The sequence below is a fragment of the Cyanistes caeruleus genome, chromosome 5 (genome assembly GCF_971803275.1).
Source record: "Cyanistes caeruleus chromosome 5, bCyaCae1.hap1.1, whole genome shotgun sequence".
NCBI lineage: Eukaryota > Metazoa > Chordata > Aves > Passeriformes > Paridae > Cyanistes > Cyanistes caeruleus.
In genome coordinates, this window is record NC_141705.1 from 51,611,379 (window position 1) to 51,637,285 (window position 25,907).

Consider the following 25,907-nt stretch of genomic DNA (forward strand, 5'->3'; position numbering starts at 1 on the left):
CCTAGAAATGTTACAGAACCTCTGCAGGAAAAGCACTAAGTTAATGGAGATAAAATGGAGAATAAGAGCTCACAGGACCAGAATAACAGATGCCTGATAACTTGCATGTCCCCTGTAGCCAAACAGGAGTGCTCCAAATGCCAAACTACTCTTTTTTGTCAGGCATTTTGTAGAGTTTTTCTTTCTTAGGATAACAATAATACAAAATGACATAGCAATTTTTGACAGAAATTTTCCACTGATGCTTTTTAAAAAGGGATCTGGAACTAGATTTAGAAAAGAGAATGTGTATTTGTTAAACTGCACAGATCTTTTGTCACCCTCCCATAGGAAAATATCAGCAAGAAGTGACCTAAAAAGTAAAAGAATAACTTCTAGTAGGACATTTTGCTCATCCCAAGCTTTGATTCCCTAAAGGTTGCACAGACATGACCCATATCTGATGTGACCAGACTAGGAAAACATGCTTAGGAGTTTGTAACTTCCATCAAAAGTCCCTCTGGTTTAATAAAAAGCAATGTACATGCTACTCAAAAATCCAAAGAAGGGAATATCCCTCCACAAGCTGCTGACACAGGAGGAGGTTCAGTGCACTGAGGCACCTCAGCACAGCTTGCTCATCATACAGTTTTTGGTCATTTAAGGCTGTTGGCGATAACCTTTTTTGCCAAGGTAGTGCCATAGATTGAAGATCTTGGGAAGGTAACATATAAAATTTTAGCAACAGCATTAGGGGTAGATTTATGGGTTGGAAAAAGTTAAAAACATTTATTATCTAGCAAAAGTTTCCTTGCATTGCTTTTTCATTATATATATCCAGCATGTTTTCACTGTAAGATGCCACACCAGAACCAATATCACTCTAGCAGCAGGGCCCAAAAAACAACTGAGACCTTACAAAACTGACCCCTCAGTATCTTTCTGCCCCAAAGAATCTCCATCTCCCAAACCCTTCCTGGCCCCTCCAGCAGATAAACTTTGGTTTTAATTGAGAGAGCAACATGCAGCAGAACTTCCATTTTGCTACAAATATATCTGTGAAGACATTTCAAGTCTGTTACTTTTTAATAAATCCTGTGTGTTACTCAGGAGATGGTTTGTAACAGCACCCAGGAGAGCTGTTCCTCTTTCAGATCTCTCCCATGCTAATGCATAATAAATGCACTCATCACCTACTAAATACTCACAAACCTTTTCTTTTATAGAATATGACAACAGCATTGCTCTGTTAGATGTGAATATGCACAAACTAAGCTGCTCATTTGTAGGGGTGGATTCAGCATCCTTTTCTGTTTATACTGTCCTTTCTAACAGGTGGCTCCCTAACAGACTGTGACCAGCTCAGAGAAATTAGGCAACAAATAATACTAGCAAAAAAAATTCCTGTGAGTATTATCCTGACATACTCATGCTCAACTTTTACGACCACTGACTGAAAATGCACCCTTTTTCTTAAACTATTTCCTAATTGTCAGTTTTCTTACTCCCTGATACCTTCTAAAATTTTAGATCCTGTAAAAATCCCAGCTTCAGGACAGAACTCAGTATTTCTGCAATTAATCACCAGTCAGTGCAAAGGAAAGCAGCATTCATGCTACTTAGTTGTTCAGAAATTTAAAGTCTGCCATATATAATGCTTGGGACTATGGCATTCAGATGTGATAGGACCATGGAAACAAATGGGGATACATACCAGTCTGGCAGCAATTCCCAAAGTTCTCAGCACCAGAAAAAAGGCACCAAAAGATAAAAGTCCTCGCACAGGAAGCCACAAGCAGTTACTCCACATGTGGTGGTTGAGGTAACCTCACCATCAGAGTTATGTGTTCTCACTTTCCCTACCTATCAGACATATCCAGAAATAACAAAAAACCCAACCAATCAACACCAAAACAAAACACCAAACTCCTATTTGTTATCTCAGCTGGGTTATCTCAACAGCTGGAGACTGGGGGCTATTTCACACACAATTACTTCTACCAACACACAAAAAGTTCTACTTTTTGGCACGTGCCTCAGGATTATTTAATAGCAAATGGCTGGCAGTGCACCCTGGGCCTGATAGTGGCAGCTGCCCCTACACTCCTACAGAGCTGTGCTCCTGCCATCAGGACAGGGATGCACTCCAAACGTTTTGCTCATGAGCCCATCTTGATTAGTCCAGTTCTACATAAGAAAAACTTCAGGTGAAATGTCCACTCACAAAGGAATCAGTTTTCCTCTCTGGACTCTTTTGCCCCATAAAAAGATGACTATAGGGTTAGAGACAGGCTAAGGTGTGAAGTACTGAGCTTTAAATTTGGCCATCAGGATGAAGGATCACTTCCCCATCCCATGTCAGCTCCTCAAAGGACTGTCATCTATCCTTTCTCCAGCTGAAAAGTCTGGACTCAGCTCTCTGCAAAATGCAATTCTACAGGACTGAAGCAAAATTAGTTCCTCAGAGTATATTTTGCTGTTTCTTATTTTTATTGCCATTTCTAGTCATGGAACATGATCTTAGTTTGGTAACAAACTATTTGTACAAAATAAGCCACCTAGAAAAATAGGTTGCCATCTTAGGCACTCCTGACCGTTTTCCAGAGAACAAAATTGCCTGTCTACAATAGCAAGGAAAGAAACTTGGACACCTAAATTAGACACCTCAAGTTACACATGATGAGAGTATATTTTTTCTTAATTTGGACCGAGTCAAGGTGAAGCAAGGTTTCAAGAGATAATTATCTTTGAACAGAAGACAGGATATATCTGTGGGGAGAGCCCTAAATAACCAAGTTTTCAGGCAAACAAGCATCTGAAAACAAGCAGAAAACTTCAAGATTAGAAAACTGCCTCTGAGATTAATGCAATGATGTTGTTGCTAATCAATGAGAGCATTCAAAAGAAATACGTAGCTGGTACCATTGAATCTGGAGAAGCTGAGAAATAACAAGGAGAAATTGCCCAATAAAATCTTATTCTTTCCCTATTTTCTATATTGTATCAGACTCTTAAGAACTTTTAGTTCCCATGCTCATCTTTTGAAGTTAGCCTTTAGCTCTCCTTTGAGGATGAAGGCTGAAAGATCAGGCACAGAGAGGCTGTTTTTTGACAAATACTATTCATCTGATAATGGTGGTGTTCATTAATTCAGTTCATTCTGGGGTACAGCAGTTCTTTGGTTTCCCCCACACCCCATCTTTGCCAGTATTTAGATGGTTATCGTGTGTGTTCCTCTATCCCCTCTGATTTGGCAGCTGTAAAATAAACCAAAGGGAGGGAAAGAGAATAAAGAAGCAACAAAACAGAGCTGCTCAGTTGATGGGTAGCAATCATAGCACACCAGAGACCAGGTTGTCAAGGTTTTTGTTAGCGTAATAACAAAGGGGATGTTAAGGAGTTTGAAGGAAAGACACGACTAGAGTCTGGAGGGAAAACATACCTTACAGAAGGGTCCTTAGAGAAAGCATAAAGATACTTTGCTTGAAAAAGGAGTTGCACTGGAAGCTCACACAAATGATTTCCAATTCAGAAATGAGAAAGCTGCAGGGAGAGTCAGAATTCACCATGAAAGGCCTTGAAAGTCAAGGCAACTTCTTTTTTTTGTTGTTTTTTCTTTTAAACCCAAGAGCATTTTCAATGGAACTAAATGCAAAAGGAATTCTTTATAGAGGCCCCTGAAAATAAGAATGGGAACTACTGAAATGAGAGGCTGGAGGTCATATGGGTAAATCACAGACACAGGCATGGAAAGTAAATTGGCAAGACTTAACTATAGATACTTAAGATACACCAGTAATAGAAAGAAAATTAAGATGATGAAGTCAGCTTCTGTAGACTTTATGTTGAACTAACTTACAGGTCAGGCACAAACAGCAGAGTAAAACACAAAAATTTTATTTCAGATGAAGGAAGCTCAGCTCAGTTCAAGAGAAGTGAAACTCCAAGCTGCCTCTGTGGACTCAATTTGTTTGGACTTAAGGGACAGTGATAAGTTATAGATAGAAAAGACTATGGTCCTGGATGTAGGATGGCCCACAAAAATTGCAGAACAGCTCTGGAAAGTTTTCCAATAAAACTGAGAGATGAGAGACAGAGCAAGCAAAGACATTCTACCTTCCTTCTACATGGAAGGTAGAATGGCACAGCAGCACAGCAGGACAGCAGGACAGCAGCCAGTGACATCTGAGGTTGTTGAAGTGACTGGGACGTAGACAGACTGACCTTTGAAGAGAAGTCAGGAGTAACTGGTGTGGCATTTCAGGGAGAGCAAAAAGGATGAGGTACATTCAGTAGCATGTAAGATGAAACAGGAGAAGATGAACTCAGATAAACCTTCCAGAAAACTTTGGAGACAAAGGAACACAGCAATAGTTGGCTTGCTTAGTTGCTTAATGAGCACATATCCATCTAAATCCATTTCTTGCTATGTAGGCTAACTCAAACTTTGACTTACCCATTCCTTTGAATAAAGCCCAACTCTGCAGAAAATAACTTTTACAGGTGTTCTACTCTAGATAAAACCTGTGAAAACTCTAGAAAGTCAAAGTTATATCAGACTTTATTATAGACTCAGAAGTACTGGTAAGGGAGAGCAAACCTTTTGATAAACATATCCTGAATTCTGAGAAAATGAGATGTTAGGAAAAGTTTTGCATTTAGTTTTTAAAGCTATGCACAGAATCTGCTTCATGCTCTGTTAACTGTCACAGACCAGTTATTGTACTTCCCAAACACACTGAGCTCCTGAGCTAACCCAGATAGCTACTAGCCTTTTGATAATGCCTGAAAGTAATGCTATACTGTGTTTGTAGTGCTTTCTGGTCAGGATTCTAATTTTTATCACTGCTGTAAGCTTTTAAAAGCCCAAGATATGGCAGTAAAGATACACAGAATTATAGGGGAAAAAAAAGCAAAAAAAAAAAGCCAGACCATCCATGATAATACAAAGTAAGGGCAGTCAGTGCCTTTGGTACTGCAAGGCACCTGCCAGCTCCAAATCATGGACTGTGCAGGAGGCAATAATCACAAAATAGCCAAACTGCACCTTCAGCTGCAGGACTGAACACATCAAGGTCTTAAGGGTACTTGTCAACCGTATTACTCATAGAGCAGACACAGAACCTCTCATCTGACCAAGAAGCATCGGTTCCAGAGGCAGAGGGGAAAATCAGGGAACTGGTGTCTGGGTTGATAATTAGCCTTGTAACCCACAGGTGCATAGTGCAGCTGATCCCCTGGTCATGAACTGAGATACGCTGGAGAACTGTCACTACATTTTCATATGCTCTCACCCCTTCTGCTTCCTGTCCCTTTCTTAGCCACTGGCAAATTGCTGAATCGTGGTGCACATCCAGTATCCCAAAAGTCTGTCTTGGTTCTCTTTTGCTTTCAGTGTGATTTTATTGGCCTGCTCCATGGCCAGACAAGTTCACAACAAAGATGTGTGGACTATAACTAGATTTTTTGTGAAGCAGTCAGTAAATCTGCTACAAGAATGGCAATTCCAAAGGCAAATTTGTGAGTATAGCAGGATAATTTATTAATTCAGGAGGGGTTTTGGCCCATCAAGTTAAGTCTTCATGATGTTGCTACTGCTGTAAACAAATTAAGCATATCCATGGTTATTTATTAACAATTTGTTCTAGCACAGAATTGCAAACTGTTATTACCTCTTCTTCCCAAAACAGATAATCTCAGCAGAGTTTTGTTATGGTCTATTAATAAATATTTTTACTATTACAGTATTTTCAGGAGGGTAAAAGTGCCATCCACAGTGTCCAGGGAAAAAAATCGAGCTTGCATGCTTCCACTGGCATTGCAATTAGGATCACAAGGAAATCCAAATCTCAAGACCAAATTCCTTTTGATACTGTGAGCAAGCTGAAAAGGAAGTACTACGAGCCTGCAAGGAATTTCTCTTAATGCACCATCCAGAAGCATTATTTCACCTGACAATAATTCACAAGTTTTCTAGCAGCTAAATATGTTGCAGATAGAGTTAAATAGACAGAAGAGGTTTCAAAAGCACTCAGATTCTGCCTGGGAAAGGAATTTTCCACTCTGTGCTACTGAGAAAAATGAAGATGCTGTAGGCTATGGTATCATGTTCAGAGGAACAAGGTGGGTAGGATAGGGCATTAGGCACTATTATACTCCAGGGAAGAAAGAGCAGACAGGGGCACAATAGAAGCGTTTCATTATATTTTAAATGGGAATAGTTCCAAGGATAGGAAAGCCTGTGGTGCTTGTAAAGGATTAAGCAGGGTAATGTGCTTTTTAAGAAGACATAAAGAGGTATGTAATGTGATATCTTTAAGCCTAAATGATTTTTCTTGGAGTCCTCAATGAATGTTTAAGCAGGCATGACTTGGACGTCCGTAAATCCTCTCCGAATAAATAACTTCCGCAAAAATAGAGATTCCTAGGACAGAATGAGATGCATATTTCATAACCTATGCAAAAAAAGGAAAATCAATTTGAGACACATGAAACACTCAGGAATAATATAGAAAAAGAGAAGATAAAAGTGAATATTCTCCAGAATAATCCGGGCTTATATAAAAATACAGCTACTTCCCCATCCATTTTGATTTGAAGGTGCAGGAAGACAAACAACTGAGTGCTTCCCTACCTTAAATTCAGACCATCAACAGCTTTTTGCTGCCTTTTGAGAAAGGAAGAGACAATGAGTGGAAGAAAATATCTAAAGTGCCTGTACTTTTCAGGCTTTCTGCTGTTTGAGACCTGTTTAAAACTGCTCTCTCTTCAGGGTAAATCTATCCAGCTGCTCTCTAGCTGGACCTGTGGTATTTATAGCTGTTTGCTATGGATGGAGCAGGAGCACACACGGTGATATGTATGCACCTGATTTATGAGAGGAACAGGACCAATAAATATCAGAACCTGAAAACTTACAATGGCATGATCTTCCCATCTTATTTCTCTTGCCTGCCCTGCCCTCCTGCCAGGAAGAGCAGGTCAAAGCAGCAGAATGCCTGATTTAAAGTGGGACTGTGCAATCACTGTCATTTGGCTGTATTGTATTTGCACTCACACAGATGCCACTGCACACAAAGACACTGGTACAGCAAGCAGGCAGTCCTGCTGAGTGAGAGGGGTGAGGTGCTGAGTGAATCAGTGGTTGGCCCCTCTCCTCTTCCCCCTGTTTATATATACATTAGCATTAGACTACTACTTTCCACACAATAACATAGTGCCAGCTCCACTGGAGTTGTCAGAATAAAAGCAAGACAAAACTGAAGAACTTTTAGGATTTTACAAAAATATTTTGGGAAGCATCTTCTCTGAAGGCTCCTTGCAAACCTGGTTTAACCTCTGAGGTGGTGCAGCAAGGGGTGCTGTTAAAGATGGAAATATCCACTGCATCCCTGCCTACCCTGCATACCTCTCCCTCCTATCCCAATCCCTTCACGATCATTTCTCAGCTGAGTGGAAATCCCTGTACCAGTTTGGAGCACCCATTAAGTCTCTGCTGTCTCACTTGGCACTCCAGGAAGGTTTGCTGAGGTGATGCTCTCACAGAGCCTGGACAAACTGCTCTTCAATCACGCTTTAGTGCTGATGAATGGGAGAAACAAAATGAGGCACAGAGGAAGACCTGTTGGTGTATCTTGCCCAGGGTAATAATGAGGTTAATAGCTCTGATGTGGCCAGTTAAATTCATTAAAGACCCTGAAAAGCATTATGAAGCATATAAGTAGGCCAAGGGGACCCATGAATTCTTTCTGAAATGTTTTCTTTTTTTGAAATGTGTTACAGATATTATAATCTCTGTCTTTTATCAGATACCTTTTAAAATATTTGTTTTCCTTGCCTAAGATTAACTTTTAACATCACTTTCTTCATGCAGCTTTCTTCCCGAGCTGGCCAGCTACAACTTCCCAAAAGCTCCTGGTGAAGAGCAGCTGGCAAATAATCTTTTTCTGTTTCTTTTCTTCCTGTAAATTGAAGGAAGGGGAGAAACTGTGCACCCACAGGTAGGCACACACTTGACATAACTTAGCTTTTTAACATCATCATTTTCCTATTCCTGGGAAGCAAAAGCATGGGTAATTAAGAACTTGGATGTTTCAGGTTTTATGTGCTTTATGACAGCAACTGCCAAGTTTCCAGGAATGAAAACTCAGTGACTGTAATCTGGAATTACCTGCCAGCAGGATATACCTTTTGCTTGTTTTTTCAAGCTAAAAACTGTTAGTAAGCGCAGTTATGTTTGATGTACTTTGGTTTTTGATCCTTCTGAAACTCATTTTATAACTTGGGAAGGGAAACCAGAAAGAGGGAAGGTTCTTGGTTTTGGGTTTTTTTTAATATATACAAAAGGCAAATCCCAGCTTTATCAGCCACTTACAAGCTGAGCTAAAATATGTTCTCTCAAAAAAAGCAATTTCCTCTAGCCAATAAATCTTCAGACCTTTTTTTCTTGCTCTTTCAGCTTATGACTTTATCTAAAAGGGTTTCAAAAGTGCAGTTCCCCAGGACCTCTCCTGCCTCTTTTTTATGCTGTTTAGTCCTTCAGAGGAGAAAATATGATCTTGTTTATCCAGAGGTTGGATTGGAGATTTTTAAAACTCCAAATAATTGTTATTTTTCAGTTCTTTGATTATCAAGAGCTCACCAGTGATTTCATCATTCTTCTTAGTATACTCTTTTCTCTTGTTACTAGAGTGAGAGCATCAGAAATGTCACGTTTTCCTGGCCAATAGACTTTGGTGGAGACAATAAAGCAGAGTTCATCTGGATTTTTAGAAGTCTCTAAATTGAGATTGTAACAATGTAAACACACAATTCATGGATATTTTCTGTAAGAAATCATCACATATTGACGTTTAAAATAAAGTCATCAAAATATGATATTTCTTTGATTTGATTTAGAAGTCTGAATATAAAGATACAATGGTGGGGGGGAAGCTTGTTCACAGTCACTCATTAACCTATATCGACTCTTATAATAAATCCTTTCATGGACTGGTGTTTCTATGAAAGCTGCAGCTGTCAGCCAGAATTTGGGAGGGAACTACTGCATTCACAAATGTGCCTACAAAGAGCTCTCAAAGTGTTTTTCCACTGCTAAACCTATGTGTTTGTGAGACTCCTTTTAAAGCCAAATCATTCATTCCTGCCTTCCTCTCTCAAAACAAACATGACCCACAGCTACAACAGAAAGGCAGGATTTTCAATGTCGGGAGACTACAACAAAAGATATTCAGTGCCTTGTGCTCTGGGGTTCTGAGTCCAGTGATCCTGTTCCCATTCTGCACGCTTAGAAACACAGCCATCTCCTATAAAAACACCGGTAAATACCGTTTGGAATAACCAGTCTAGGCACTTACACATTACAATGCTATTCAATGCCACACACCTGAGAAGTCCCAGTGCCAGCACCATGGGCTTTCAGGAATTGATTCCAGGCATGATCACTCAGGAACTGATTCCAGGCATGATCACTGCCTGGGTGCAAATGGATCCCTTTTAGTTAGAAGCAACAGCCAGGCAAACGTGGTGTAACACAGAGCATCTCCAGTGGGAAGCATGAAGGAAGTGTGCCAGTACCTTCTGAATGCCTGCAGTGGACTCCAGGACGTTGTTCTCGGAGCCATTGCTCCTGTTGATCATCCGCCACATCTGGGAATACATGCTGTCCCTCTCGAAGGGGTTCATCCCTTTCACCCGCACGTGCTCGTACACGGCCGAGTCCAGGACAGTGCCGTAAGGAATATCCGTCTGCCTCGAGAGATCCTGCAGAGACCTGAGTTGTTGGGGAAGAGAAAGAGATGCGGGAGACTTTAATCCACATTTTCAAAAGGATGGAGCTGCAGGCAAACAAAGGGCAACACAGAGGAAGACGGGTGTCATGACACTTTCTTCTCTTGGGATTTTTTTCCTTTTTTTTTTTTTTTTTCCCCTTAAAAGATAAAGCAAGACTGAAAATTTGTTTTTATGATTTAGGACACAAAGAGGACTATGAAGACAAAAGAAGGAGTGGAAAAAGTGAAAATGGATGAAAAAAAGAACAGAAGGAGTAAGAGGATTCTGGGAAACGCCAAGCTCCTTTGAGCAGGGGGAAGGGAGATGCAGGGAGCATTGGAATCCTACAGAAGCTGGGTACCTGCCTACAGTGCACACCCTGCTGTGGGGAGCTAGTGGCAGCACCAGAACTCATGAAATCCAGCCCAGAGCACCTGGGCTGAGCACCTCTGTGTGCTCCTGGGTTACACTGTGCAGGGCAGCTTGGTGGGGGTGTTCCTGCACTGAGCTGTGCATCCATCTCTTAGGTCACATCCTGTATTATTTTCAGCAATAAGAACATTTTTGTTGTACTTTCATGAATTGCTTTTTCATCATATTTTCATGTTATCACAGTTCATGTTATTTAGTCTAATATATCTGTTCTGCTTTACATGTTATCTACTCTTACCCTTTTCTATAAACCAAAAGAAATAAACCATTTTAGAAGTTTCTAAAGCATCCCAGATGGGATCTGGTCAACTAAACTTGCTTTGAACTTAAAAACTGTATATTAGAAATATTAAAAGTTTCCTTACCTCTTGGCCTTTATTTTCTTTTCCTGTAGGATTGTTCTCCCGTACCTTTGATTCTTTAATGGCACTCATTAAAATTTCAAAGTAACTACTGCAATATGTCTACTGCTTAAAACCCGTTACAGCTTTCCCAGCACAAATTAACTGTGTATAAACTGCACAAATCTAGTGGATGACATGTAAGGACAGTCAAGGAGCTCAATGCTGTCTTAAAGAAAGCAATAGAAAATTGTAAAAGTTTATTGCAGACACAGAAAATGCAAACAGCAACGTAGGAAACTCATGAAATTCTAAGCTGTGTTTCTAAAAAAATATAAATATGAAGGCTAGTGCAAATGACCCTGTGGTGCAGGGCTAGGAAAAAATTAAATTCTTAGGTATTGTGAGGATGGCACTGAAGAAAACAGTAATGACATCTCACAGCATATGGATGCCACAAACAAAACAGAAGGCAGGAAAAGAAGAAATCAATAGAGATCAATGGCAAGGTCTAAGTGAAAAAGAAATCCTTCGAAATTTAGACATAATGGGCTCAGAAAAACATTGACCAAGAGCTAAATTCTAGTCAGATAACATATAGTAATTATAAAGAAGGCATAAACGTAATTGTAAGGAGTAAATAACTAATGGTATTAAAAACCCTCAAATCATCTCACTTTCTCCAACAAGACTGCATTCCTTTTAAACAGGGAACCTGCAAAGAACCTGTTCATATATAGAATCATTAGACGTGAGATGCTACACATAACATTTCCTGAAACCAAGTGTATTGGTCTTCTACCAGTACAACAATACCAATAAGAAGTGCCCTGTTCTATGAGGAAAAATATGAGACTCTCGTAGATGAAGGCATCAGGACAATAAGTACTGTGGTCAGTTTGCAACTGAATAGTAAAAAAAATAAATAAATTATCAAATCCAGATAAACATGTATGAGTGCTGAAATATTAAATATAAAATGGCTGAGCTGTAAGAAAAAATGTGAAACCTCCTTACAGCCAGTGAACAAAAGAAAAGCAGTAAATATTTTTAAAAGTGGCAGTCAGGGGAATTACAAAAGTAAGCTACTTAGGTCATGTGCTTAAGTTTAATAAACATACTGAAATAAGGATTAACACAATTTTAAAGGCCAGTCCTGAAGTCTAGACATAGCCACCAGGTAGATTTCTCCAGGGAAAGCAAGTCAATCATCTATTAGACTTTGAAATTACTAAAAGAACACTAAGAATTTCAAGAAGAACTTCCTCTCACCAAACAATATACAGATGGTGGAAGCATGGATAATCTTCAAAGGAGGAGTTTAGAAACATTTCCTAGCAACTCTGGGTGGCATTAGAAATACTCAGTCAGAGTGGATGCTCTCAAGGGATTTCAAGGGTAACAAGAACAGCTTTTGCTGAAAGGCTGAACAAGAAGAGTGTGACCCTGTGGATGGGGACAGCAGTCAGAGCTGAAGCTGAGGTGCTCAGTGCTTGCATTGCCTCACTCTTCCTCCCTAAGGTCTTCCAGCCCTTTGTGACTACAGACCGGGTTCAAGAAGACAATGAACAACGAGCAGGAGGTGGTCAGGTAAATCCCAACCAGACAAAGCAGGAATTGATTTGGATCATTAGATCCATAGAAGTCAGAGTGTGCTGGGAAAGCTGGCCCATGTCTTTGCAAGGCCACCTGCTTTAATTTTTGCAAGGTGAAGGAGGCCAAGGGAGATTCCGTGCTACAGGAGAAATAAAATACCTAGACTATATTAAGAAAGTGAAAAAATATGTTCATGGAATTACTGCTGGTTGTAGTACCAGCAGTAGAACCTCATGGAGTGAGTCCATCAGCACATTTCTGAGCACATGAAGGGGAAGCAGCCGACGGGCAGCACTCAGCATTGACTCACCAAAAGTAAGTCATGCCTGACCAATTTGGTTGCCTCCTACACTACAATTACTTCATTTGTGGACAAGACTAGAAATACTGGAATAGTAAACCTTAACTTTGGCAAGGCAGCCTGCCTATCTGCCTCCCACAATATTCTTGTATCCAAGGAAGGTCATTAGGCAGCTGTGTGGGAAAGCAGGTTTGATAAATTCCCGATTGACTCACAGCATATCCCACCTGCAGGCTGCTAACAGGTACCCCAGAGGTCTAACCTGGGACATGTCTTTATCAATGACTTGGAGGAGGTAAGCAAGCACCCTCCTGTCAAGTTTGCAGATGACATGACATGACATGACATGGAGGGACCAGCCACCTGCTCAAGGACAGGCTGAGGTTCAGATGGGCCTAGAAAGGCTGGAGGAATGTGAAATTCATAAAGGACAAATAAAAAGCTCTGTAGCTGGGGATGAATAAAACCCTGCAACAACCAGGCTGAGCACAGCTCTGCAGAAAGGCACCCTGCTAGGCAGCAGTAGGCCTTGCTGAGAGCTTCTCCATATTTTACTATTAAGCAAAGTGTTGTGCAAAGTGCTGACAGTCTATCTGTCAAAAGCATCGCTGATGAAAGGCACTAGATAATACAGCATACTGTATTCATCCACTCTGTTACTGCTGCTGCCGCCAGTACATTCCTGTAATCAACTGGCAGCGCTCAGCAGTGCAATGAGCTGTCACAAGATGCATGCTGCAATGTCCTGTAATCGTCATTTGTCATACTAGAAAAGTGTACAAAAAGTATTTTTCCAGTCTCCAATTTCTAGTGACAACACTTAGTAATATTGCAATCATTACTTTACAAGACTCTGTATAGCCATATAATTTCTAATAAAACAAGCAACAAAGCATATTTTTTTTTTTTATTTATTATTGCTAAGCAAGATATAATTGACAGGTGTAGCTGCTGCCACAAATCAGTTAAAAACAGCACAAAAGTAGAAGAGCTCCTCTGTATAACTTTGTTATTTTCAGAAGGGCAAACCAGCACAAGACATGAACTATTAAAGTGCACTGCAGTACTACAGTCAGGTATGGGAAGCAAAGAGGCTGAGAAGCAAGTGTGCTCTCACACCCCAGCCACCAGCAGCAGGGAAATAACAAGGAGAAGAATTATGTCAATGCCTTCAGGAAGGCATGTTGTAGTTGCCACGTCTGGCATTAACTAGAGTCTGCAGTGCCTCACTGTTAGGTGTGCTATCCTAAAACGTGGGATGCCTCCCAGCTGCCCTACTTGCATCTTTTCACAGTTGCAGGCAAGGTTCAATGCTGAGAAAATGATGACAAGAGGACAAAAGCAAGACAAATGTAAGTGTAAACTCTATGGATGTGCTAAGTGCTGTTGGCAGTAAACCCAAAGTTCTGGTTCACCTGACCATATGCTGAGCAGCAAGAAAGAAGTTTGGGAGCCTTGGAGATGTACACATGTATATTCTGCTGCACAGACAAGCTGCAAATACAGTAAAGATCTATCACATGTCAGTGACTCCCTCCCCTCACACAAACATGTAAAATGGGATCATAATATCCCTACATATGACCTCCTTCGGAAGTTGCTTGATAATCCACAACTCTGCAGACTATTGCTGAGACACTCAGCCTGGAAGCTACAACAAAACAAAGTACCCCAAAACAAAGAGAAATTATAAAAATTGAGAGAAGTACTAGCATTATTAAACCACTGAGGTTCCTTTACAGAAGAAAGAACTCCTAAAACTGCTTTGTCTCCAGCCTGGTTTGTAGGTTACACGTTTCTTGGTGTACCTCTGCTCCTGGATTAAACAATTCATTCTCTTCTCAGACAAATGTCTTTAGTGCACATGTAAATCCTCAGCCTCACTCTCTCCCCCAGTTTTATCACACAGCTGCCACACCAGATCTCAAAATAAGGAAAAAGCATTTGTCAAGCTAATTAATTACTACAAGGGGATCCTTTGATGCCCAAATCCTGATTCCATTACCCACATTGAAATGTCATTTTTCGATAGTTCTCAGACGAACTATCTGCAAAGCAAAGCACTCATTAGCATGAGTAAGCAAATGATAATTTCACATTTTAAAACCTTTTTCTCTTTTAATTTCTAGTTTTGAAGCAATAAGGTAATGAATGATAAAATCTGTTTAAAAATATGAAAAAAGCACATATAGTGGAAAAAATTGTTATGAAAAGAAAGATCCTTTAACTGAGCTTGTATATAGACAACTTCTACTTCTAGGGAAGTGACCACGCAGTCTGGTCTTTCTGCTTATTTTTGTCTATCACTCATGCAGCATTGTGGGGAAAAATATTATGTGTGGCCTTTATGGTAAGTGTTTTTCTCATTGCAATTACTGGGATAATACCAATATTATCCCAGCATCAATATTATCCTAAATTAACTAGGCTAATAGGGCTATTCTGAGGAGGAATGGAGTCATTTGAGGAAGAATTATTAACAGATAGATGTATTTCTCAGCATTTGTTGATTTTGTTTAGTATTCTACACCTTAATCAGCCAGTAGTTGTCAGGTCACTTTCATTTTACGGCTTTGTACAAATCAGTTACTTTGCAATTTAAAAAATTGTCTCTGCCTCCAGGTAGAAGAAAAACATAGTAGGATTAGGATATGGTTTTTTTTATAAATTCAAATCCTACACTCAGAATTGTAACATGTTCACATAGGTCAGACAAAAGTGTTAAAAAAGTACACAGAAAAATGTTAAAAAGCAAGAAGTCAGCTTCATAAAGAAGGAATTTCTTTAGGTGGTAAAACACCACTGCCATCAGGGAGTTGGGCATCAACTTATTTTTGTAAACCTGGGTTACTGATCAATTCAGGCCAGCTGTGCTAGACTTGGGTGCTGCATAGAGCTGTCTGTAAGATTCAGTTACTAAATTTTCAGCAATAAACAACCAATGTCATGGCCTACACTGAAGTTCTTATTTATGACTAATTCAGATAACGCTTTCCAGCGCTTTTGTGCTATGTTGTTCATTTGTCTGGTTGGTTGGGGTTTTTTCCTAGGACAGTAAGGATTAATTCACAAGCAGATTTAGGGTTAGGGAACAGGGCACATTAAGCCAAGGGGTTTAGCTGTTGTCAGGGTGAGCTGTAGCAGAAACCTGTAATATTGCTTGCAGGGTGAACCATGTTAAAGGGAAGATTAATGGACTTGCATTGGGCAATATCTAATTACCATGTTCTGTGCAACCCCCCTGCAGAAATCGGGCAGTCAGTTGCACTGAGCTGTACAAAGCCTTAAGGACTTCTCAGCTTCAAGTGAATCATGGTTTAGCAAAATGTTGTGAGAAGAATGGCTAAGAAAGACAGACCTGATTTCCCACTATGCCTCCATTTTTGGAGGCCGAGGTCTCACCTATCAAACAAGACACACTTGTTATGAGATGGAGAACATAATGTGAACTTCTGATTTTACAGAAGACAAAAGATGCACGCGTACCCCCCACAACATGTACAAGCTAAACTCTTATGCTTCCACATTTTAGAAGTGGATTAAACTTGAAACCACCTAACACCAACCTTTCAAATGGCAAATCATTTGACTTCTCTGTTCACCCAATTCCCACAACCTCCCTGCAAAATGTCAGTGCCCATGAGAAGGTGGTGACACCCTCTCCTAATCCAGAAAAAGAATGCAGTAATTTGAATAAAATCAATCTCTGCCAATGGACTCTAATTTAGTCCTAAAGGAATCATAAAACATAATAATGTCAACACTGGCTCAGTGATGAAATTCAGAATGTGAGCACCTCCCAGAAATAGCTCAGGACCTCCAAATTTCTTTGGCATTTACCAAGAAAAGCCACTCCTAATTGCTAATAATTTATGTTGCATTTGAGAAAGCGACCTAAAGATTTAAAACACATAGAAATCATGCTTTGCTGCCACAGTGTTTTGGCATTTGAAATGCTGACTCTCTTGATTTAAATGTCATCTGCAATGTGGGTCAAGTGTGAACAAAAGATGAATCCAGGAACTACTTTAGAACTTGTAGGGTCCTCTGCTCATGATATTGTGTGTTGGTAGAAGGTGGAAAGTTGGGCTCCCAGAGGTATTAAGAGTAGCCATTTCTCTGGAAAAGCAGATTTAACACCCATTCATTTTATTCTAGTTTCTCTAATTTTAAAATTGCAAAAGTTTGATTCAAATTGACATTGAGGCAGAGCACAAATGCCATCAGATGAGGTTATACAGCAAAGATCTACTTTGAAACTCTATGGAGAAAGGGAATTCTTATTTCTTTAAGGGTCCTCCTTACTGGATGGACTAATAAAATCCTGCATGCTTTGCTACTCAGAATAGAGCTCTGGATACCATGAGGCACAGACTAGGAAGAATGGCCCAGCCTTCCCACCAACTGAACAGGGGAAGCTGCATGAGTTCTGAACAGAAAAAGCTGAAATATTCAAACATATCCAAAAGGTGAAATGCAGTAACTACCAAATGTTTCATGGAAATGAAATAAATGTGCTGTGGGCTGCTTGAATCCTACTATCTTTTGTAAAAGATATCACAAGGACCATACCTACAACAACACACTGTAATATCTGATTCTAGCTGGAAATGTGAAATGAAAAACTATTAACTACTTTTTATATATGTGCAAACCCACTGACTTCAATTTCTTTCCTTTTTTCCTGGCTTGTCTAAAGCTGACAAACACTACCACCAGAATCTGGATTATTTTTTTAAATGCTTATACTCATTTCCATTCTGGCCTTGAAGGCTCCCCAAAGTACAATTTGAACTGTTAAAAAAAAGAAAAAAGAAAAAAAGAAAAAAGGAGCATCAGCTTTTTTCTTTATTGCTTATTCATGTTTTCCACTTTGCAGTAATTCAGCATGATAAACAAACAGCCACTCTCGTATGTGCTGGCTGAAGTTCCAATTTTGGCAGTTTTGTAAACTAAAGTTTTATACTCACACCATAGTTAGGATAACTTCATCCCCTAATGAATACTAAACACATCTAATTACTCTATTTTTGAGCTGGAAGTACTGTTGAAAAATGTCTGTTCTTTCATTCCAGGAGCTTTCCAGCTGCAACATTTTCTACTGAATAAAACATTTTCAGTGACTCTTCCCATAAATAATACAGCACAAAGACCAATGTAGTCCCAACTGTACATAATAACCTCAAAATTCCACTGAGGCTTTTCTAGTGACATCATAATAAACGGCAAGAAAAAGCTGAAGATGTATTAAATTATAGTTTGGGTATATGTTATTCTTTTTTACACATCATAAGAAAACACAGGCATTTGTCACAGTAATTTGAATATTTTTCTGGAATACTTTAAAATTAGAAGGGACGTGATTTCAAAGCAGAATGCAGAAGCATATTCCATTCTTGTAATGACAAACTGAATGAGTGAATATATCATTATAATTTATTTTGCATATATAAATTCCCATGTTGTTTCTTCGCAGTCCTTAGTCAAATTTAAATCTTTTAATACTTAATAAATAAATCAACTTCCCTCAAAATATCAAGGTCAATGTTGGCAAACATTGACACAGAATATTATTTTATTCCCATACAAATTTTGAAGGCATTATAATTGAGACTCCAAAGTCAAATGATTGGATTGTGTTTAAATACCCCGGCAGCATTGCATCATCTGAAAATCTGTTATTCAGAACACAAAAGAAAATGGTAACTTGATTTAAATGGTAACACAACTGTATCAGGGGAGTAATTTTCTCATTTTCTCCTGACTTTAGTCTGTTTTATATATCCCTGTTTTAGAGTATGGAGCTTTCTAATAGATGAAGGTGGTAAGGTTTACCTCAGAAAGGAAGGATAACAACCACAGAAAATTTCCAGTTTGGAATGTAAGGACTGGTAAAGCCTGGACAATTTGGTCCATGGAACACCAATTTCTCCCTCCGCCTTCACCACCCAAGAGTCAGGACATAACTGTGCACTCAAATCTAAGTACTGCTTCTGCTCTTTGGTCCAACTTGGGCTTCAATTGTAAATGAAACTTGTCTGCTATTGCAGATGTTTAGCAGCCCATGTGAAAGCCTGGACTGGTTTTCACTCATAGAAAATCCCCATCTGGAGGAGAAGTACATTTGTGTGAGCACAGTGACTGCTGGCATGCAGTGATGCTTGATCCTGACCTGTGAATTCACAGGAGGCCACGGCTCCCCCTGCTCAGTCTGTGACAGTGGCTCTCTGTCTCAAGGGGAATTTCAGAGAGATTTTGAAAGCAGCTGAACTAGAGGCAGAAAGACCTCAGGTCATGATACACACAAGTCAGGGACTTGAATCAATGACTGTACTGGGAAAACAGAATTTTCCCTAAGGTCAGCGCTGAGCCTGACTTGAAGGTCAAGTTCTTACCTTTCTGAAGGAAGAAATACAGTGAAATGTCTCTCTTCTTTAAAGTCACTGTGATTTTTGCAAAGAAGGATATATAAGCACGGGTAATTTTGTCACTCTCACATACTTTCACAAACTTGTAGGCTCAAGATTAACCTGCTATGAAAAAATGGCCAGCTGCCCCTCACAGTGCTTGGCTTGGTAATGCTCCATGGTATTTTCTAGTCTCTGCTTTGACCCAGGAGTGAACATTTGAAGGTGAAGGAGGTTACTGTAGCAATGGGAGCAAGGATAACTCAGCATGAAACTTGCTGAAGGAGAGGATCCTGGGGTACAAAAGGGCAGAGAGAGAGGGTAGGAGACCTAGAAAGGTTGCTGTAAAGGTATGGAAAGATGACATGATCTTCAGAAAAAGACTGGAAGGTGTGACAGAAAGAGTTCACCATAAAAGGGGCAGGAGAAGAGCAGGACATTCATTTTTGGGAGGCATAAAGCAAGGGAGCAAATAAATGGAGTAAAGAGAACGACATGATTGCTTATGTAGCAAGAGAGTTCCTGGGAGCAGAAGGAGCAAAGATGACAAGGAGTGAGTTTGTTACTGTTTGTTGCTGTTAACACATCTCTGCCTTGGCAAGAATAGGTGAAGTCAGCTTTGAGCTCCCTATACATTGGGGAAGCACTGGGTTCCTTCCTGATCAAAGTGTTAGAACACAAATATTGTGGAATACATCTGAACGGAAAGCAGAGCTGGAGAACACAGCGGCAATTTATACTTTCCTATTTCAAACACTGATACTGTGTGGTCAGCTCAAACTCAATTGCTTCTTTCAAAATATGTATGTGTGCAAACATACATATGTATGTCTGCCACAGGGAAAAGCATCTGCTAGAGGCCAACCATTCCAATCCTGAAAACAAAGTGTCTCCAGGGAGACCAACAGTCCATGGCATATTGTTATTTTTCTAACTTTCCAGCTACTTCTTAGGAGGATAAAAATTTATTCCTGTTCTCACATTTAAGTAGAACATTTATACCCCTCTACATGTATATTTATGTTCGCCCTCCTTTCCCTTGAATCATTCTTTATCAACTTACTGGATGGAGTTCTCAATGCGTGTGATGGTGAGGAAAGCTGCTAGGTTGGCCGTGTAGGAGGAGATGACAATCAAAGCAAAAAGCCACCAGGCTCCCATCATCAGTCGGGTTGCCAGGGTTGTGTATGGAACCTCTCCTCCTGCGGGGAAGAAGGAAAAGCAAGAGTTTTCATTTGGCAGAGGAATGCTTGTGCATCGCTCAGGATATCTAGACCCCAAAGTTAACAGCATAAAGCAGTTCATTAAAACCTGGTGCTTCAGTGAACTGAGCAGGATTTGGAACTGCACTTTCTATGCAACAAAAAGCACTGAAAGAAGCCCACACTGTCAGTTGTCATTCCTGTGTTTAATCTCTTTTGCTATTGTGCCTTTAATTGCAGTTCATCTGCCAGTCCTGTCCAGAAATGGAAACAGACTTCTAGATCTCAGAACAAAAGCAGCCAAAGTAAATTCTTACAATGTTCTTTCCTCAGAGATCTTATCTACAAACCTTAATTAAGTTTTTCTTTCATTCTGGGGAACATAAAGTCAAAAAATCCCATCAAAACACAATTACTTTTCACAGTTCTGTAGGCAGGCAGATGCTAGTGAGAACCATATGTATGTGTACAACTTGCTGCAAGTGAACTTGGACACGTAGGAAAAAAAATCACACTTATTGAAGAAGAAAGCAAACATTGTTTTGTATGCCTATAGTTGCTTTCCTTTAAAATCCAACTGCCATGTAAACAGAACATGAGCAGCAATTAAGGCTCCCAGGATGAGCTGCAAACTATCGATTGTGTGACAAGAGCCTAGTAATGCAAACCATGAAAAGCAGCAATTTTATTCAAATAGCTGCCCCAAAACACACTAGTTTGGAGTATTTATTTGCAAGAGCTCTTTCTGTTTAAAAATATATATGAATCTCACATTTTTAGACGAAGGAAAATGTTAATTTTTTTAAATCCCCCTTTTATCTGCAGTGTGTTCTGTCACAACTACCAGTAACTAGGAGGGGATAGGTGAACACAGCAAACACCCACAGTCAACTGCTCAAGATGTTCACCCTTTTCCTCTCCCTCTAGACTCATCAATTTGAGAAGCTGATATCATTTTTGAGGTAGTTTTCTCCTGTGCAAAATCCTATGATGGTAATATCTGGGATTTGTAAAAGTAATTTGTTACCAATTCAATTATCTGTAGGTAGTTTGTTTTGTACTTATGTAAAAACACCTTAATGTTTCCACAGCAAGTAGGTTTAAGGGAATACAAATAACAATTATTCCCATTCCAAGAACAAACACTTTTCACTTATGTACAGAAACTGGAGGTTTAATCGGTTTGTCTACTAAGGGTCCTCTTACTGCCTTATTCAGAATTTTTTCTTACCCATGCAAAACACCAGGAACTCTGCATTGCCATACAAATTTGAATTTTTTTTCCTGCATCAGTGATGTGGAATTGTACCATATGTGAAATAATAATTGACTCCATTCAGTTATACCCTTGGTGTACAAACACTGAAATCCTTTGCCTTTTGAGATTTCCAGAACTGACAGACAAAATCTGTTAGCTCTACACAGCTGGAAAAAAGTTTTCTTTTATTTCCAAGATGCCATGTAATAGTGTGAAATAAGAATTTACTGATCAGATTGGGAGATATTATTTCAGTCTAAGGATTATCGAAGATGAACACTAACTTCAACATCTGAAGATTTGAGTTTCTCTGCTGAATAAATTTTGAATTACTTTTAATAGACTATTTCTATTTTACAACAGTTTTTTCAATGTCTTTGAAATACTTAATTTTAAAAAGTTTTTTTAATAAAATGAAAAGAGCAATTATATTAATTTATCAGAAAAGGATGTTTGTCCTTTTAAGTTTCAGGTGCCAATACCTACAGATAATCTTCACACTTAATTGAAACAGCTAGTGTAATTAAGAAGAAGCCAATGATATTTTGGATATCCTTGCATTTTCATTTTTCAGCTTAATGAGTACAACTCTTAAATTCTCACATTTCTGAATTGAAATTAAATGTCAGAAGAGAGAGGACCATTGAAACTCACACACCTGCCTTCTGGTTGCAGCTAGGATGCTGTGCATCAAGTGAACATGAAAGCCACTACAGATCCCTCAGCCACAGCACTCCCTACTGTCCATACAGCTTTCCCATACTTCTGTAAGGTTGTCCCCACTTTTCACTATTACTTTTTCCTTTTCCCTCCCATGTTAAAAGTAGGCTTTGAAAACCATGAATGCTGGTTAAAAATAAACCATAAATGCAAGTGCTTTTATTTCATCCAGGTGTTTGTGAAGCCTCGCTCCTAATTCACAGTTGTTCCTTGTATACCAGCAGTCAATAAATGAAGCTTGAGGACAAAGCTTGTATTGAAGTACATATCAATAAACACATAGCAAAATAACACCTCAGTCCTCTAACAATTCCTGCACTGAGGCTTCTTAAACCATCATTTCTAAAGCAGGGCTGACACCACAACTGCACAGGTGCATGATGTTTTTAAGCAGTACAGGCAGGGCACTCCACTTTTCCCAGTAAAAGAAAAGAAACAAAAATCAAAGGAGATCTTTTACTGCCATGGTATCATTTCTTTGGCATCTATTAGGAGACTTAATGTGATACAGTCTTGTTCCATTGTACTCTTTGCTCAAACATTTCCTGCACCATGACAGTTCACCTTAAGAAACCTCTTCATTCGCCCCAGTTTTGTTTCTGGGGATACAACTTTGTGAAGTTTTCTTTCTGTCCAAATCCACATTTTCTCAGTGCAGAAGAGTGCCAAGTCACTCAGGAGAGCAACAACCACTGCTTTTCCATTAACATTACCACAACAGAGAGCTACACACCTCAAAGATACTATTCTCAACTTTAAATTAGTGTGCACAAGGGACAGACACACAAACCTCCCTGAGCTCTGCTTTCCAAGATCTAGGATGAGTTTCAGGTGCATTGACATCTTCATGGATTGTGCCATGTTCTAGTTACAAGAGGTTACACACAGGGCACACAGTGCAAAGCAGGAGGGAGCCAAGAACACAGAACAAATCTTTGCCTGCTGTTGTCCTTCGGATCATACCAGCAAAGCTTAGTAGCCCCTAATGGCAAAGGGGGCCACCTGTGCAATATAGCCACACGTTGATGACCAGAGAAGAAGCTGTTCTGTGACACCTCATCCCTACAGCAAAATTCATCAGTGGAGGTCAGCACACTGGTAGGGCTACAGTAAAAACACTGCTGTCGGGGCATGATGAGCAGCGCTTAAAAGTACTGAGTACTTTTGTACCTTCATGTACTTTCATGAGTACCATGAGCCCCACTCATGGAACAAATGGAAAATACAGAGGAGAGCAGTCCTGGAGTTGCTTTGTCATCTCAAGAGACGGATCTCAAAGGAATACAGAGGCTATATTATAATTTTTTGTGGCCTTTCCGATACGGCCGCAGTAGGTATAGTGCAGCACAGAATTCCACTACCTGTATATCAACTATGTTGTGGCTACATCTCCCAGTATAATTCATCTGACATGTGATGGGTGCTAAAATCACTTAGAAAAAATCTAATCTACCTTTAAGATTTTCAGATTGCATGTGCAAGAAGGGAAAGATATTTTCCAGAGTAAACTGAACTAGAAAAATCAATCTTATTGAGAGTTTTCTGAAAAAGTTGAATTACTGTAGAAGTCACAATGAAAGAAATTACTTCTAGTCCTCCCACTCTCATCTAATGCAGCTCTCCTTCATCAATCCTAGACCATTTTAATGCTGGCCTACTTCAGATGACAGACTTAGACTGCAACTTATCTTATAAATTTCTGTTTATTCACGTTTTTTTCCAAGTGCCTCGAGCTAGATAGTCGGCAGAAAAAATAATGCATTGTCTTGATAATGCAAACAACATAATGCATAATTATGACAGACTTAAATATCAGGATAAAACCTAACTTAGAAGATAAACTATGAAACTATACAATTACCATACACATTTTTACTTAAAAAATAATATTTTCCCTCATTAGTATTCAGTTTAAATGTTTCTTCATGTCAAAAAACACAAGAGAGGAGTACAGGCAAGAAGGAGGAATGAAAACACAGGAAAAATGGGCAAAATAGGGAAATTCAGGATCACAGCCTGGTAAGATCTTGCCATTTTATAACTCTGGACTAAACTTGGAGACTTCAAAATACACAGGCTCTTTTTCTAAACATCTTGTTCTCAGGGATTTGTCAATTGTTTGCCTGAAGAAAAACTGCAGTGAGCTGAGTTTCTGTGTAAGGAGTTTTCCAGATAATTTAAAGAACCATGAAAAATATGTTAATAGTGACTGTTTCGTTGAGGAACTGTAATGCTATCAAAATTAAAAGCAAGAATCTCAACTGTGCTTGGAAAAGGAAGGTGAAGAAATAATAGGGTGGGTTATCTGGGGACAGATTTTGATTCTGCTTTTTCTTACAAAAATTCTGTCCACATTATTGGCCTTTGGTAAAAAAGCACAAAGAACTTGGGAATTGGCTGCAATTTAGCCTTTAGCCTGTAAGAATAGCCACATCAATTAAGCTGTGCATCTGCAATTTCTGTAAATAAAGAAGATGCCTGTTGCAAACAGTTTAGATCAATGTACGTCTTCTGTTTTCTTTGTGAAAGGGACATTAATAGAGACTGTGTGTGAGGGAAGTAGTTTGTATTAACAAAGAAGAAAAGGCATTTTATATTTCCACTTTTTTTGCCACAAGAAACAAAACCTAAAGTTTGACTGAGGTCTTTGATCTTTGCAAAACTCTGCAAAGCAGAGCTCTTCAAAGTCAGAACCTTTCAGAGCATTAGCTATTGCTATTGTTCTGCTAAAAACTTTCTTCATAATATAAAATCTCTCCCACTTTCAATTGGAAATGTTCAATTCAGTATAGGACAAAAAAAATATTTTACAGTCAATGAAGCCTATGCCTATTTCTACCAGCTGTGAAGTAAATGCAGCTTGGAAGTTTTCGGGAAATCTCTCATCATGAATTTTTCTTCCCTTATTTTCATTTTTTTCATCTATCCTTCTCCATTCTTCCTTGAGCTTTACATGTATTTGTCCATAACATTTAAGCTGGCATGCTATAACCTGAGCTTGTAATGTTCCATTTTGTGCTGAAGTTAACACCCATTGACCACAGCAGGCATGACAGATTATTCTACAGGAGAATACAACTCCTTGAATTGGTAATGCCTTCCAAATAAGCTTGTAAATCAGTGGCTGAATTCCCTATCCTTGCACATATTGGCAGATTGCAGGGTCTTGGGAATGGAGAAGGAACTGATTAGGAGGCAGGGCTGGCAGCCAGATCTTACAAGGTATGGAGAAATTCAAGAGCCAGCTGTAGTTTTTTATTCACCACAGCTCCTGCTCCTCCTGTAGCATTTGGTTTGTATTAAAATGTAGTGATTTAAAAAAAAAAAAAAGTATATGAAAAGAGACATTCAGATATTTTGCTTCACACATGAAACATTTCTTCAGGTCTTTACTTCCTAGAGAGAGAGCACTGCATCTATCTATGTATTATTACTATGTTGTGAAAATACTCCAAATATATTAGGAACTGTTCTTTGAGTTCACTGGAAGTAGGACTGGAGGGGACCCAATTTTTTTTTATTTACCAAAGTGATTATAAAAGTTTCCATCAAATCCCAAAAATAAAGTTTTCTTTTTTTCAACTAAAATAGTAAAAGTCATGTGTAGATTTTTTATTGGTTGTATCTTTTGAAATTGTTAAGTGTCTGTTTATTTTTGTTAAGTCCTTCATCTTGTTACATCCAGATATTAAGATGGAAGAAAAACTTGAATTGAAGGTTCAGTTTGGTCTTGAGGTTTACAAGAAATTGTTTTTTGTTATCTTCCTAAAACCTGCTGAGCGATCTAGGACTCAAGTCAGCAAACAGAAATCTGGGAAGCTGCACAGCAAACTCTCATAAATGCTTGGGTGAAATTTGTTTGAATGTGCTGATTTGACACTGTGTTATGGTAATAGCTAC

General features: G+C 39.2%; 1 protein-coding gene across 7 annotated transcripts in view; it reads right to left on the minus strand.

The window, feature by feature from the left end:
* GRID2 (glutamate ionotropic receptor delta type subunit 2) overlaps positions 1 to 25,907 on the minus strand; it is a 672,274-nt gene that overhangs the window by 79,198 nt on the left and 567,169 nt on the right. For all 7 annotated transcript variants that reach the window (XR_002864118.2, XM_023925816.2, XM_086888568.1 and 4 more), the window contains 2 exons: positions 19,891 to 20,029; positions 9,556 to 9,751 (listed from right to left, as the gene is read on the minus strand). Coding sequence is in view for 6 of the 7 variants with exons in the window: in XM_023925816.2 (XP_023781584.1) it covers positions 9,556 to 9,751; positions 19,891 to 20,029 (335 nt within the window). In the remaining variant the exon portion in view is untranslated. The remainder of the gene's footprint in view (positions 1 to 9,555; positions 9,752 to 19,890; positions 20,030 to 25,907) is intronic.